The 15,318-nt window shown below is 35.3% G+C and overlaps 1 protein-coding gene across 1 annotated transcript in view; it reads right to left on the minus strand.

Annotated features, from left to right (window-relative positions):
- Positions 1-2,217: 2,217 nt before the first annotated feature.
- Positions 2,218-15,318, minus strand: part of LOC114355468 (dopamine D2-like receptor) — a 39,958-nt gene continuing 26,857 nt past the window's right edge. Inside the window, exons 4-8 of the mRNA XM_028308316.1 lie at positions 12,187-12,380; positions 11,583-11,675; positions 10,832-11,047; positions 3,405-3,583; positions 2,218-2,681 (exon numbers count right to left, since the gene is read on the minus strand). Of these exons, the coding sequence (XP_028164117.1) occupies positions 2,467-2,681; positions 3,405-3,583; positions 10,832-11,047; positions 11,583-11,675; positions 12,187-12,380 (897 nt within the window). The 3' untranslated portion in view covers positions 2,218-2,466. The remainder of the gene's footprint in view (positions 2,682-3,404; positions 3,584-10,831; positions 11,048-11,582; positions 11,676-12,186; positions 12,381-15,318) is intronic.

Consider the following 15,318-nt stretch of genomic DNA (forward strand, 5'->3'; position numbering starts at 1 on the left):
ATTTCTTGTTTACCGTTCACGTAGCGCCATCTGTCGTGGTAATTGCAATCTATTATTCTTGTGGTCATGCATGCTTTTTTACTGTTAGTCATATTAGATACTTTATATTTATCAACATCCTCTTTCTGATTATCTTAGAAATTAAATTTATGTCTTTATTATATAAATTATACATCAAAAATACTAAAAAGGCGATAAAATGACTTTGAGTGTTTTTAAAACTACTCTAATAGGAATTTGATTTGATAACGTTTTGATAGATGGCGCTAGTCGTATATTTTATAAAGTTTCTGATTTTACCCGACTGTTTAAAAAAGTATAGGGCATTGCAAATAAATCATGGGTTAACCCTTTTTCGAATTCGTATTTATTTATTTTAATAATCGTAAAATGCTGTTTGGGTTTTATTAAACGAATGTTTTGATACGTACCTTATATCATCTTGTTAAGTAGGTACCTACCTACCTACCTACCTATATGCACATCAAAAAATCACTTTCCAGTTTTTGTTTAATAATAATTAAAAACTGATTTTTCGAGTTGGGCACTTTATTATTATAGGTGCGACTGATTCAAGGGTTTTTTTTCAATGAAATAGTGAATATTTTTATCATCCATTTATTTCAACATCAAATTGTACAACATTTTTTACTTTTAATATAATTTTTACAATTTATTTACAAGATCAATAATTGTAGATAAGTTACTTACAAATAATTATAATAAATAACTGTACCTATGTATTATTCATAATAATGATCTTTGGCATCGAATCTTAGGACAAGGGTTGAGAAACTATTAAATACGTAAACAAAATTATACAATGTAATTAGATTACTATCTTATTTAAGACTATAAAATAAAGGAAGTCAAAAACTTAATAGCACTGAAATCGACTAGATAGATACTATTGAATAATAATAAAGTCTATAAAATTGCTGTGGCATAGTGGTTAGCGTGTCGGATTACAGCCAGATACAGTTGCGGGTTCGACTTTGAACCGGCTGGGGAAAAATTTTAGTGTAATAAGCTTTTAGTTTATAAATTAATAAAATTAAATTATGTTAACTACATTCTTGAGTAATTTGAGTATGTTTGTTCCAATTCACAAGTTAATTTTGGTACCAAATTAATATTTTTTCTTTCTCTCTTTCAAAATAAGTAGTGGGGTGAAATTATTTAGGTAGGTATATCATGAAAATGTTAATTGGAAATTATCTACTCGTATAACTTAGACTAGTTTGAAACCGTTTTCTATCAAGAGTATTTAGTTTGCCATTGCCAAAATCATGAAAAACAATTAAGTAAGTTTAATTTCTTTATCATATTATTTACAATAAAAATTCGTCATCAATCGATGTTCGTAGAATATTTTACACACATAAAATGTGAAAAAATTGTTTTGAGTTAATGATAGCAATAGAAAATATAACGTAAATAATCTTATGTATGAGTTTACTGGCTTACTATGCGTGTTAAATATTTGTTACAAAAGGAACTGCGATTCTATAAAAGTAAATATAAAATACTTTTATTTACACTAAGAAGTACCTACAACTAACTTTACTGCAGTACGAATATAAGTAAGTGGGTACGTATTTCGCTGATTATTTAGTTATGTATCTACAGTTAATTTTCTACCAGTTACGATATTATAATTTATAATGATACTACGTGAACATTTAATTATATGTTTTACATTATTTAATATTAAACAGCTAAAGCTCATAGGATCTACTTATTACAAATTTATTGCTGTATATTGAAGATTTTAATTAATAAATAGAAATCACAACCATAGGGATCCTTAAATTAACATTAAAATATAAAATGGTTTTATTTAATGAAATTGTGGTAGAAAAAGGGATAAAGTTGACAGTTTAGTATAAAAATAATCACAGGCAGTGCTTATCTAATTTAATAATATAATGTTTTAGAACTGTACCTACTTACAGATTATTTTAAAAAATTACGGAATTTAATACAAAACATGTGTAGTCAGTTATGTATGAGAGAATCGATTTGGACATTATTTTGCTCGTAAAATTGATAGCAAATTAAAAATCAAATAATTTATACTTGATATCGCTAGGATCAAGTAACATCACTGGAATCTTTTAAAAAGCTTAAAACTGGAGTTTAAAGACAAAAAAATACTATTTTTGTGAAACATTAAAAAACAACACAGAGTGGAAAACTAAAAAGATAAAAACCGAGAAAATGGCACCAAAATGGTTCTTAAACAGTCACGAATTAAGGAACCGCCCCCCTAGACAAGACAAGGAAATAACTACAAACTTGATAGTTGTAATTTCGAAATCGCTTCGAAAGTTGAGTATTTCGCTGCGTGAAACGATTTCGAAAACTGTCCCCAATGCCACTTTGTCAAGGCTCTCTGGGCCATAATGCTGTCAACATTGGAGGACGTGGGATGCTTTAGTTATATACAAAATAAAAGTCCAAGGGCTAGGTGCCGCAATGGAGTATCTTCCTGAATGCCTTTCGGAACTCCGGGTTGAAGATGGTGTAGATGACTGGGTTGAGGAAGGAGTTGATGTAGCCGAGCCACGTGGTGAGGATGAAGGCGGTGACCCCTGGAGAGTAGGACAGGTCGAACTTGGTGCACAGGGCGTCGAGGACGGAGCAGGTGAAGAATGGCGCCCAGCAGAATAAGAAGACACCTGGAAAAAGAAAACATGTCTTGTGACAAACTTTTATAATGCTAGCTAGGTAGGGACTAAAATTCGCTGCCTGCTGCTGTCTTTCCTGAAGACTATTAAAGCACCTATTCAAGGCGAGAGCGAATAGGCGCTTACAGGGCAGAACACTATTCAGGCAAGGCGAGAGTGAATAGGCACTTACAGGACAGGTATGTTATGTACCATCCTAGACTGCATCTCACTGTGATTGCGGTCAAATTCCTGCCGTTCCTCTGCACAAAAAAATATAGTAATTGGGCAGTTTAGTTAGCATTAGCAATAGATATTTTAAGAGCTGGTAAAACACCTAGATACTCCATAACTTTCTATAGCAGAGGAACCTTTGTAATCAACTGATGACGGACTGAAGTGACCCTTTTCAAATGGAACTTAAACTTCATTCTAAACAGTTAATTAAATTGAAAACTGTTTGGGGTTATAATGAAGAGATTAAATAAGTTTTGAATGATTGAAGGTCTCTTTAAAAATAATTTGTACATTATCTACTGTTCTACAAGTAAATAATAATGAATTGTCGTTCATTTCAGCCAGCCAAATGACGTCCACTGCTGGAAAAAGGCCTTACTCAAAGATTTGCATAACGACCAGTCTGCACCGCCCGCGACCTTCACCAGATCGTCGGTCCACCTAGTGGGGGGCCTGCCCACGTCTTACGAATTACGTTATCAAGATTATAATAGTCACCTAAAACAATAGCAAGCGTCTGGGTGGCTTTCTTTTCTTTCTTAGCGAAGGACTTGGCTCGGAGCTTCCCGACCCTGTTGGCCCTGAAGATTGTGAACCTGGCTGCAGAGGCTGCACTCCTGAACCTCCTCCGGGGAGTAGATATGATGGAGCTGCTGCTTAGGCGGCTGAGTTTCTTCCTGTTGATAAAATATGCATGTCTTTTAATGCCTAAAACTGATATGATAGTGATAACTTTTCTAGTTCTTTTGCTAAAGGTTGGCTTCCAGCAAAAGAATAAAAAAGGCGATCTTGGTATGATCAACAGAGGAATCAGTATCGATAACGATGGTAGGTGCTAGCTTCAATAAAACTTATTTAACGCGTTTAAAAGCATACCTAATACCGAAACTAAATCACATTATTTTATGACTTTTAGTACTTTTCTAAATGGCTGGTATTCTGAGGCCCAAAAGTCCATAAAATCAACAAAACTGTGTCCACGAAATTTTGTAAAGTGTATAGACTTTCAAATCATACAGATCTTTAAAAAAACTGCTTGGAACAGCTCCGTCATCTGACGTAACAAGCTATACGAACTCTACCGAGGGCTCAAATACATAAGAATATTCCCGAAGAAAGTTTCTTGACCGATTCGGATGCTCATTAAGAAAGGGACACTAAACAGAATCCAATTACTCGTCTTATTAATCCAATATTGCTCTGTGACATAGCCTTTCATTATTATTACTTTGGTACTAGATTCCTGAGTAAATGCTTTAAGCTTTGGTGTCCGATTCTAAATTCCAAGTAAACGTTTTGAGTGCTTTAGTTTGCAGTTGTAATGGATCGAATGACGTCCACTGCTGAAAATAGGCCTCGCCCAATAATTTCCAAATCGGCCTGTTGGTAGCGGCCTAAACCTTCTGTAAAATGTGGTCATCTGTCCTGTCGCCTTGTCTAACGCTGCGTTAGTCGCGTTTTCATCTTAGTACCTACTTATTAATCTATTTATAGGAATTGAATGATATTGTCCACATCTATGACTTTAAGAAACTTAAAATAAATCACTCCAAAAGACCAAACACGCGTAAGAAAAATTCGTAGAAAAATTACAGATAAGTTAAAATTAATACCTTAAAGCAAATTAACAAAAAGTACGTGATAGTAAGACGACAGCGATCATAAATCTCGTGGACGCTCCACGACCGGTGCTTTACTTGACAACATTAATTTCAAGATGGCACGTCCGTTTGTTTTAATTTAAAACCCTGAAAGTAATATCACAACAACTGTGCTTCATACAATAGGATCATTATACATAGGTATACTATCTCAAATACCTATGTGGCAATAATATGTAAATGGTGTGACACAACGGGGACAAAGGCTACAGTCTCGAGATCTCCTGTGAAATGGATTGTAGAAACAGATCTTAAAAATATCACATTAAAGAACTGTTCTCGTTGCCAAAAATTTATGTAAAAATGTACGTTATTAGTGCGTAAAGTATGTTTAGACGCAGGCATAGCGGCGCAGAATAGAAGAATGGAACGAAATTGTATAAGTAGATTCATTCATTATTAGTATCATATGTAGGACATAGGATAAAATGAAACAACGGTCTGTTTGCTATTACGTCTATTTGTGAACTGGCGAACCACAGATCATACAGTAGTATTTATAATAAGTTTAAGGTTTACCCTCCATACATAACAATTTTCAGGGCACTTCACTTCCAAATATAGCTTGCTCTACCACTACTTCGGGACAACATATTGGCTGGTGTTGAGGTATATGTGCAATACAAATTTACTTATAAAAATTATTAGATTATGATTATTACAATCTTTAAAAAAATATTATCCCGAGTGTCTGTGGTGAATACCTAATCTCTTTCATAACCATTTTCATGTGTACCTTTATTCTGAGTTGAAGTATCAGAATAAACATATACATTATATGCAGAATGGGGCCACTGCTTATTATTTCGTTGTGTGCCTGAAATATATCGCTTGCTATGTTATTGTGCAGACGTCGTAAGTGGATAAATTTTTCACCTTTACAATATGAATTTTATCTTCATTTTATACTACGGAACAGGTGAAGAATTTATTGTTAGCAATTTGGAAGCAATATTGTACAGCGAGGTTAAAAATGATACGTCTACAGAAAATTTCGTGAAGGTGACCTTTGAAGGTAGTAAAGAAACAAGTATCAGCATCTGTTTCAGGTATTGGTTATTTTTTTACGAGATGGGTACTAGAAGTTGTGCTGTTTATTTCGTCGATTCAGTCAAATTCGTGGTTGTTGATCCGTGGTTGAGGATTCCAGGTGAAGCTCGCTTCCACCTTCGGTCTGATCGTCACTTACCATCAGGTGAGATACAGAACAAGAGCTTCCTCGTTGTGAATAAAAAAAAATCCGTCTACTACTGGACAAAAGCATCCCCCACGGATTTCCGTAGAGAGTCCTGAGTTGCCCTCATCCAGGTGTTTTCAGCGATCTTCACCAGACCATCGGGCCACCGAGTAGGAGGCCTGCCTACTCTACGTTTTTCGTTTCGCGGTCTCCACTCGAGAATTTTTCTGTGCTACGAGCTGTTTGTTTATACTCAAATTGATTGATGGAGTATCAGTATAACCTTTTGGCGGTTTTAACGGATCAATGTTTAAATGTTTTCATTAAAAATTTGGAAAATATTTGGTTTTATGATTTCGTCAATAGATTTTCCATTCAGAAGGTCAGCTTATGTTGTTGCTTTATAAAATCGGTTGAAAACGATAAAAAATAAAAGTTAAGCAAATAAATATAATTCGATATTTTGACTGAGCCGTATGAATAATTTTGAATCGAAAACGAATGTTCAAAATTCAAAAATTCAAATACAAATACAAATACAAAATCATTTATTGTGAATCATAGGTAAAATGGTGACATGTTACATTAGGTAGTATCACTATGTTCCGCTCAAAATTCTTTATTCCTTTATAAAGGCTTACTTATAAAGAAATAAAGAATTTTTAATTTTTGAAGTTATATGTATATATTTTCTGCAACTTAGTCTCTGACATGACTAGAAATTCCATTCCAAGGTAAGGTTAATGGAGATTTTTGTAATCCACAAATATGGAGAGGGCATCTCATTCTATGACCAACTCGTATTTTGGGTAGAGCGTTGAGGGTCAAAAGTCAAAAGTCAAAAGTCAAAATTTCTTTATTTGTTTAGACTAATAAATAGTTCTTACAAATCGTCATTTTGCTCTTAAGGAGCCTCTACATGTCTCATAATCTTTTTACCCTACCAGCGCTTCGAGACCAACATTTGGCAAGTGCTGAGAAGAAGCGCCGCAACAAACTCAGTCACCACTGTCTGCCGGTTAATATAAATAAATAGAAATAGCAGTAGTAGGTACATTCGATTCAGGAGCAGTTCACCGGGCGAGTCCGATAGTTGTACGCGTTTACAAGACGATGGCGACACATTTGTTGGAGATAATGCTTCGCTACGTGTCCTTTTTCCTACACTAGGCGGAGAACGTTGCGTTAAATTGCTACGTAGAAACACTTCGTTAGCGACGTCGACGGGTTGATCGTTGAACAGAGGCATGACGGACGAGTTTTTAGTCGGGCGCAATGGAAACGCGCACCGCTGACGCAGCGCGCTTACGGTCGACCCGCCACCTCGGTTGGCGCGGGCCGATTTTATCAAACACCCGCAACGAGAGAAAATAAAAAAGATGTTTACTCACCGAATATTTAACCAGAAAATACAAACGAGGCGATAAATAGACAGAATAACTTACAGTTTCCGTAGTTCGTGTCACATACAAACCGATTATTACACTCACAAACACTTATAAGCGATTTATCTATTTTTATAAGCAAAAACTCCCGAGAGCTCCGTACGCTAGCACTACACCGTGCGGGGCGGGGGGGGAAGTGGACCCAAACTAGTGTGGGCCCAACTAAAACCTGCGAGTTTCAGAACGCTTTCAAATATTTGCTTGAGTTCTGAGTTTGATGAATCGCGTTCAAGCGACCACTCAAGTATGTCAAATCGGTCACACGAGAAACTTACCTATTTCATGTAAAGGATCAATTCTAACACTTTAAATGAATTAGGTAGACCCCAATTCACAAATAATATAATACTTTGTACCTTGGTTTGAGTTACCAAAGTTCTTTGTATAGCTAGTTTTGACCAAAGTTTGGAACAATTAAAAATATGGCACTTTATGGCCTTTTGGCCTCTACCAGAGCCAAGATTGTCACAGGGTATTAATCTAGATAGGAAATTTGAGGATTTAGCATTTTATGCCCTCGTTACGATACTGAATTTTATCTATAAAAGTATTGAATGTCATTTTAGATTACGATCCTTAATCATGGTGTCCTTGATTCCAATTGTTTCTAGCAGTAAACTGGATGTTTGATGGACAATAAAGAAGCTTTAAATAAGATGCTATCTTATTAAGGGAGTAAATCTGATTAATTTAGGTGCTAAGTATTTCTTATATACTTCTCAAAGCAACTTCACGTAGTCTCGCTCGTAAATGAGTAGAGTTAAAGCGTAATTTCGCACTTCATTTGCATTTATATTCGGTTTTAAATAAATTAACATAACGATGACTCCGTGGAGTTGCCAGGTAATTTATTGTTCTGTTGTAAACAGGTTAAAAACACTGAATGCTTTTGAGGTATTAAGTATTCAGCAGCCTTTACAGAAGGTAATCTGTTTATATGCTGGCTGCCTGCATAAATAACGACCGTTTAATTATTTTCTAGAAAACTGGACTGTGTACGGCAACCAAATAATTTTAAAAGTCCGGACACTTCTAATTAATTTTAGAAAAACAGTCAAACTGAAGACTACACTAGACTCCTGACATGTCCCGGAACCATTCAACGATGCTTACATTGTTAGTGTTAAAATTATGTTTAGGTGATTCAAAAGTACGGAATATTATATGCGTAAAACTATGAGATTGAACCGGCAATCGCCAGCAGTCAGCAAAACAATATTCGCTGAAATTATGTGCAGAAAATGTCACGAAATGGCAAGTTCCTAATAAAATATATCATGCTCAAGTGGTTTTTATCGGAACTTTCTTACACTCGGCGAACATTTCTCGCTGCGGAGTGAACGGATGCATTTCCATAAGTGCAGAGCTGCGGAATAGTTGAAAATTCTAAGTACTCCCGTTTGCATCCAGAATAGAAATTAAACATGGCCAAGATTTAATTTCTTGGTATAGAATTTTAAGTAAAGATTAGTTAGTTATTTATTTTTAATGGTTTTTCTTTACTTGAACGTACCTAAAAGTCATGTAATAAAAGCAGGAAAGTAACTAAAGAACTCCTATATTTCTAAGACCAAATCGATATATGAACTGCCCACGTGTAAGGAAAATGAAATGAATTTCATACAGTTATGAAAGGCATTACATTATTATGCCGATGTTCTTATACATACATGCAGACAGATAAACGTATAAGTGGTTACAATTCATAAAAATGTCCTACACTATTAGGATCGTGTGGTGCACGTAGGCAGTGAAAATCTCTCAAACAATAAAACACCGTTGCAGAAAATCTGTGTTTCAAATGAATAATTTCCCTGCTACGACTGCCCGCAACATCTATCCCCTAAAGTTTCAACCATATCTGTTGATGCATCAGGTGCTTAATGCCATGTGGTTCACGTCATTTCAGTCAAGATACGAAAATGAAACGCAATACTAAAAATACTTATTCCGCAGGCAACCGTGACAGCCACGTCAGCAGGCGTGTGAAATGGCTCGCCTAATGGTATACTACCGCATAAATCTACCCATACGCCGTGGAACTCGTTCAATACATCACTTGTTATAGATGGAACGAAATATGGCCGAATGAAATCGAATAGCTCCAATTTATGTTAAGAATAGGATAATAAGAATAGGAGGATAAGAAGAATAGGAGGAACAGTCTCACGCCCGTATTCACAAAAAATGATTGGCTCATGTGTCACTATGCGTCCAGCACGCGCACTGTGAGACCTCATAGAAATGTTTGTGAATACGGGCGTGAGACTGTTTGATAAAACAGCCTATCTGCTTCCAGACATCCCATTCTTATCATATAAGATCTTGCTTGTGAACTTGTTTATGGTCAATATACTATCATCAGTACACCAGATTATAGCGGCAACAAACAAGCTTAAATATTTTGTATAGGCATCCTAAGTGCAAATGTCACTTTTCTTTCAGAAGAATTTGAATCAAAAGACTTAAAAAAGTGGGAAATTGTGTGATATTAATGTTCCTTATACTAAATAAAGTTAACTTGGATTGATGATACCTACTTTTACTCCAAGCAAACTTCTACTTACTTCTTACACTCCTTCATTCATAAACAGTATCAAGGTAAGGTGCATGAAATCTCTTCACAGATTTAAATGGGGACCTATAGATGGTAGTACGAGAGCCCACGACCAAAATTTTTGTCTCATAGCAATACGGCCAAAACCGCATCAAATCGATAGATACGATTATCCTGAACTCGAAAATACCAATATCAGACATTTTCCGCGTAGCGTTTGATCTGACCGAATTTTCAAAATTGTCAAAGAATTTTACCGAACTGCATCATAGCAATATGTCTGATTTGCAGACTGTAGTTGAATGATAGTTCTTAGATACCGGAAACATTATTTTCAGACGTTAGTGGTGTAGCGCAAACCCGTAAAATCACTTAAAAAAATTAAAAATGAGACAAAAAAAATGTCTCATAGCAATACGTCTGAAAATCTTTTTTATTAGTAAATTTTGGTTATTTGATGCGAACAAAACAATTTTCAGACGGAGATGTGAAGGCATTAAATTTTGAGACCGTTTTGAAAATGTTAACAAATTTAACCGATCGGTATCATAGCAATATGTCTGAACATTGTTGGACATGATAAAATAAGTTGTCCACATGTGCAAAAAATTTATATCAGACAATTAAGTGTAGCAACTTCTCTATCATACAACTTTTTGATACACTTAAAGTGTCTGAAAACAGGTGTTTGGTAATCATGGCAGCAATACGAAAAGTTGAAAAAAAAAATTTATCCGTATTGCTATGATACAGGTCGGCTAAATTTGTTGACATTTTCAAAAATGCGCTCAGGCTATATGCTACGCGCAAAATGTCTGAAAACAAACTTTTTCGTAATACAATTATAAAATCTATGTACTTACATTTTCACTATCAGACGTATTGCTATAATAACGACTGTCTTTTTTTTTTGACACAGCAGAAATGGCCTCCCATGCAGTTGCTACACTTTCGACCGTTACTACACACCTAGTCGGGTTCAGAATCATACAATCTAACGATTTTATAGGGTTTTTGCCGTATTGCTATGAGACATGGTTTTGGTCGTGGGCTCTCGTACTATGGGTGACACTTTATAAACTTACTTCAACTCCGGTTTCTTCGGCGCGTCAGTCTTTTCTCCTTCTCCCTTTTCTTCCTTTTCTTCTTCCTTGTCTTCTTTCTTCTGATCCTTCTGCGTGGGAGAAGCAGGAGGCGTGTGCTCCTTCGCATCGCCGTCTATGTTGGACGGGGCGTAGCCCGAATCGTTGTTGGTGTTCGGGTCCATCATTGGGATTGGCGAGGCGAGGTTGGCCATTATTCTGGAGACAGAATTAAGAATATACCTTTCATATTTGCAGACGCACCACACAACAAAAGGGGAACGATGGAAAATAAGGATTATATTTTCATGTAAAGGTACTTTTTAAAAGCCTAATTGTCCAAAATAAAATAGAAATATAAAGAAATAGAAAATCTTTATTTGACACAAAATAAAGAACAAGAACAAAAATAATAAATAAAAAAAATACTTTTAGAGGTTGAAATACTTAATAGTAAAAAGCTTGGAGCATTTATTTCTAATTGACATCTAGTTACTATTTCTCATAGTTGTCATTAACTTATTATCTAATTAGTACGGTTAGATGTACAAATAAATATCTAATCAAAATATTGATGTGTTGTATCTAAAAAAGTACAGAAAAACTGATGCCCATTAGTTTGGAATAATGTAATCTGCAATGTTTGTCAAAAATTGGTAAAATTGATATGTCTAGAATCTAGATGATCGAAAGGTTTTCTGCGGTCAAATCCATCAATATGATTGACTTAACAACTTTTACGAGGTTAACTTACAGGCCAGTCTCCTCAACAACAGCTGCCAGCATGAACCTTGCCGACCTGGTGGTTGCCAACTCCTCTGCATACGCGCCCATCTCTGTTCTAAAGCTGAAATACACACCAGAACGAAGTTATAAGGCTTTGGCAAGATTTCAACTGTAAGTACGTTGAATTTCAAAAGATTGCGGAACATTTTTGGCGGACTTTCATAAGGATGAGACGTTATGCAAGGAAATAAAACGCAAGACTTCTTTTGTTCGCCGTATTTTGATATTAGCTGTTGTGATAGCGCTGCTTCCTTTAGTCTGATATTCCACCTCCTTCTCGATGTAAAAATATGTTGTAGAAAAAAGTATATTGAACAAAATGGATAATCATGATGTAGCAATCTAGTCAACAAAAATACTAGAGTATCTAATCGAGAGAGAAAAAAAAGTAAACAAATGACAGCACATCTAGAGCACTGCGGTATCATAAGTTATTGTATAAGCTGGTATTTTGCATCAAAACTGTATAAGTAGTCCAAAATGCTGTTGACAGTACATTAAGCTTTATCAAACTTTACAGCCAGTATCAAATTACTAACTATTAAATGATATTAGATGGCCCTGGACCTTACTTCTCATCGTCATCATCCTCGTTACTCCCCGACGCAGTATTCGTAGGCTTATCTTCTTGGTAGGAGCCGTCGAACCTCTGCGTCTGGGCCAGGTTCTCGATGACGACAGCCGCTGTCCCGCTGGAGACCGCAGACCCGAGAGCTGATGACGTCTTCTTGGCTATCCTCTGCTTTTTCGCTCTTTGCCTTATGGCCTGAAAAGTGACGCGGTGTATAAACAACTAGGTAGGTAACTTTACAACTTCGGTATAAGTTAGAACTCGAGAAAAAGATTTTGGAAATATAAGTAGTTATTTTTCTCAGAAAGCCACTTAAAACTATCTACTTTTATTTATTGAACTCTTATAGTCCCTTGTATTTGTATAAAAATAATATAACTGTAAAACTTCATGTAAACTATACTAGGCTAAGTTAGTAACCTAAATAAACAACATGTTTGTTTAAGTTTCCTTATACTTCTCTAGAAGGTTGAGTTTAAAAAATTATTTACCATCTTTTTGTGAGATCGTACATAGCTCATTACTGCGTTAATCATAAATCTATTGCTGTACATTAAAACATTAAAAGCCAGCCGTTTTGATAACGACCATTTCCCTGCTCTCATAATCTCATATTATTCCAATAGCAAAAATGTTATTGGTTCTTTTGTTTTACTCTGATTTTATGTGAACTCGGTGGGTAAAGTTTATGTCTTTTATAGCTCTCTTATAAACTCCTCTAGCACTTTTTCATAGCTCAGATGACGATTGATATTCGAATCGAGAAGTTGAGTCGACAATGGAACTGGGTCGCGAGTTTTTCTTCAGTGAAGTCATTTATTGGTTTAAGAGCTCTGGTTTTGAAGAAAGACCGCTTTAGGAAGGGATCAAAGAGCAGTCCATCTGAAGGGTTATTGGTTAGAGCTAGTGATGATAATTAATTTTATACGCAGGTAAATCGGTTATAAAAACTGTAATTGTAAAAGCTAAGACAGTTGCTAAGTTTACCTTGCCAACAATGCTACCGGTTGTGCAAAATATTAGTGTAATAAGTCCATGGAAAGGCAGGTACCTAGATACATTTTCACTATTATCTAATTTTAATACAACTTCTGTTCAGGCTGGGTAATCGGTGAGTTTTGGGAAACACATAATTAAATAATTTGTCCACAATTGATCCCCACTCAAAGTGTGATCGTCCAGGGAAATTCTCAGTAATTTGTATTACTGTTCAATACCTATAACACTTAAAAACGAAGTTATCGGGAAAGCTGACCAATATTCAGTTATTGAAATCTGATTACTCAATTCCTCGCTGATACAAACAACTTGCGTAACGGGAAAATTTAATTTCCATCCATAATTCGGTGAAAATTTCGTTTTCATTTCATGTATTTTGCAGAGTCTGGTTATAAGTGATTCAAATTGCTTTGGTGTCGTATAATGAAAATTTGCGTTAAGAAGGTTATTATAAGATCGTACGGAGATTAATTAAATTATGCTCTTTGTGCCAAGAGAGTAATCTGATTCATCTTCTGACAAAATTTTTCGGTGAATTAATATTTCTTTTGGGAAATTGTTTCTCTTTTTAATCTAATTTTAAATTAATGCCAGCTGTACTAAACTCTCAGCTATTTAAAATAACTTAGGTATTGCTTTCTTCTAAATAATCTCTATCTATAGCACTAAATCTAGTAGACGTATAGCCTGGGAACTGAATCTGGAGCCCCTGAATACACAAAGTCCAAATGTTAACACTAGGATATCATGGAAGGATTAAATAGGGTGTTTAATTAACTAGCTTAATTTTAGGGTGAAGCGTAGAATCATGTTTACTGTATTTACTAGCTCACATAGGTATTATTTTAAAACATTATTAAATTAAGAAAATAATCTTTGCTACAACCATCCTTTATGGCAATCCGCGATAACTTAAGCCTATTACGTCTTTCTTATCAAAGGGTCGGCCGAACACGACCGAATAATATTTTCCTTACTTATTGACAGGTCTATTAGCGCAGACAGATGGACGAGAGTCGTGATCTGATTAAGGAATTACGGGAATAACAATATTATTGGATTACACGTAAGTGGTAGAACTAGTTTGGAAATAAAAGCGGATAAAATTTAAGCATTCTATTATGCTTAAATTTTTAAGACACTCGTTTATAAACAAAGTCACAAGCTTTTTGTATTAATTTGCTTGTACTATAACACAGTCGGTGCTATACAAAAAAAAATGTAAACTGCCTACATCCGAAACTATCCAAAACTTTTGAATCGGTTACGGTTTCGGATATCCAAAAGTTTCGGTTACGGTTACGGATATCCGAAAGTTTCGGTTACGGTTACGGATATCCGAAAGTTTCGGTTACGGTTACGGATATTCATAAAATCCCTGCTCTGAGCCTTTATAAGCGCAAATAATTATGCACTACGAGTATAAACTAGCAGTACATTAAAATTTTAAACTTTCGCGTTCCATTTCAACTAAAATAGAAAGATACGGGTCTTAACGCGACATTTGAAACGTCAAGCCGTGAGTACATAATGTAACTCAGTCATAAATGTCGCATTAAGACCCTTGTCTTTCTACTTCAGTAGGTACATTAAGGTTCAAAGTCAATGCCGTGCCTATTTGTGGCAGATTGAGGTGCGAGCGATTGTAAGTTTTGAACGCCTGGTTGAGTCTCATTCGATCGATTCCTGATATCTCCCAAATTAGCTCTATTATACTTACTGAGCACTGAAAAGGGATTCGCAGAGAGGTATTCCTAAAATGCAAGCAACTTGTATGTATTAACACAGTTAAGTGGTATGCAAAATCTATTTTCGTTCTCCTCTATTGAACCTGTCTCTGCCTTATAGAATAAGCTATAGGTAAATGTAATATTGTATTATTTTAGTTTAAGATCTCTTTGTAACTTTGTGACCTTGTTTCCATACAAATTAATTAACCTAATTGACTTACTAGTGCGTTGTAGACCTTTTTGAAGCTAATATCTAGCGATATAGGATAGGTTTCTAGACAGGGTAACATTCGTTTGTATATTATTTCGATTCATACATATCTGCTGTTATGTAGTCTGAAGACAATTAAATGATCGTGATATAGAATTAATGACGTAGGTAGTTGGTGTTATTGAACAGGCAC

This window comes from Ostrinia furnacalis, unplaced genomic scaffold (assembly GCF_004193835.3).
Source record: "Ostrinia furnacalis isolate ACB-3 unplaced genomic scaffold, ASM419383v2 OfSCF2409, whole genome shotgun sequence".
NCBI lineage: Eukaryota > Metazoa > Arthropoda > Insecta > Lepidoptera > Crambidae > Ostrinia > Ostrinia furnacalis.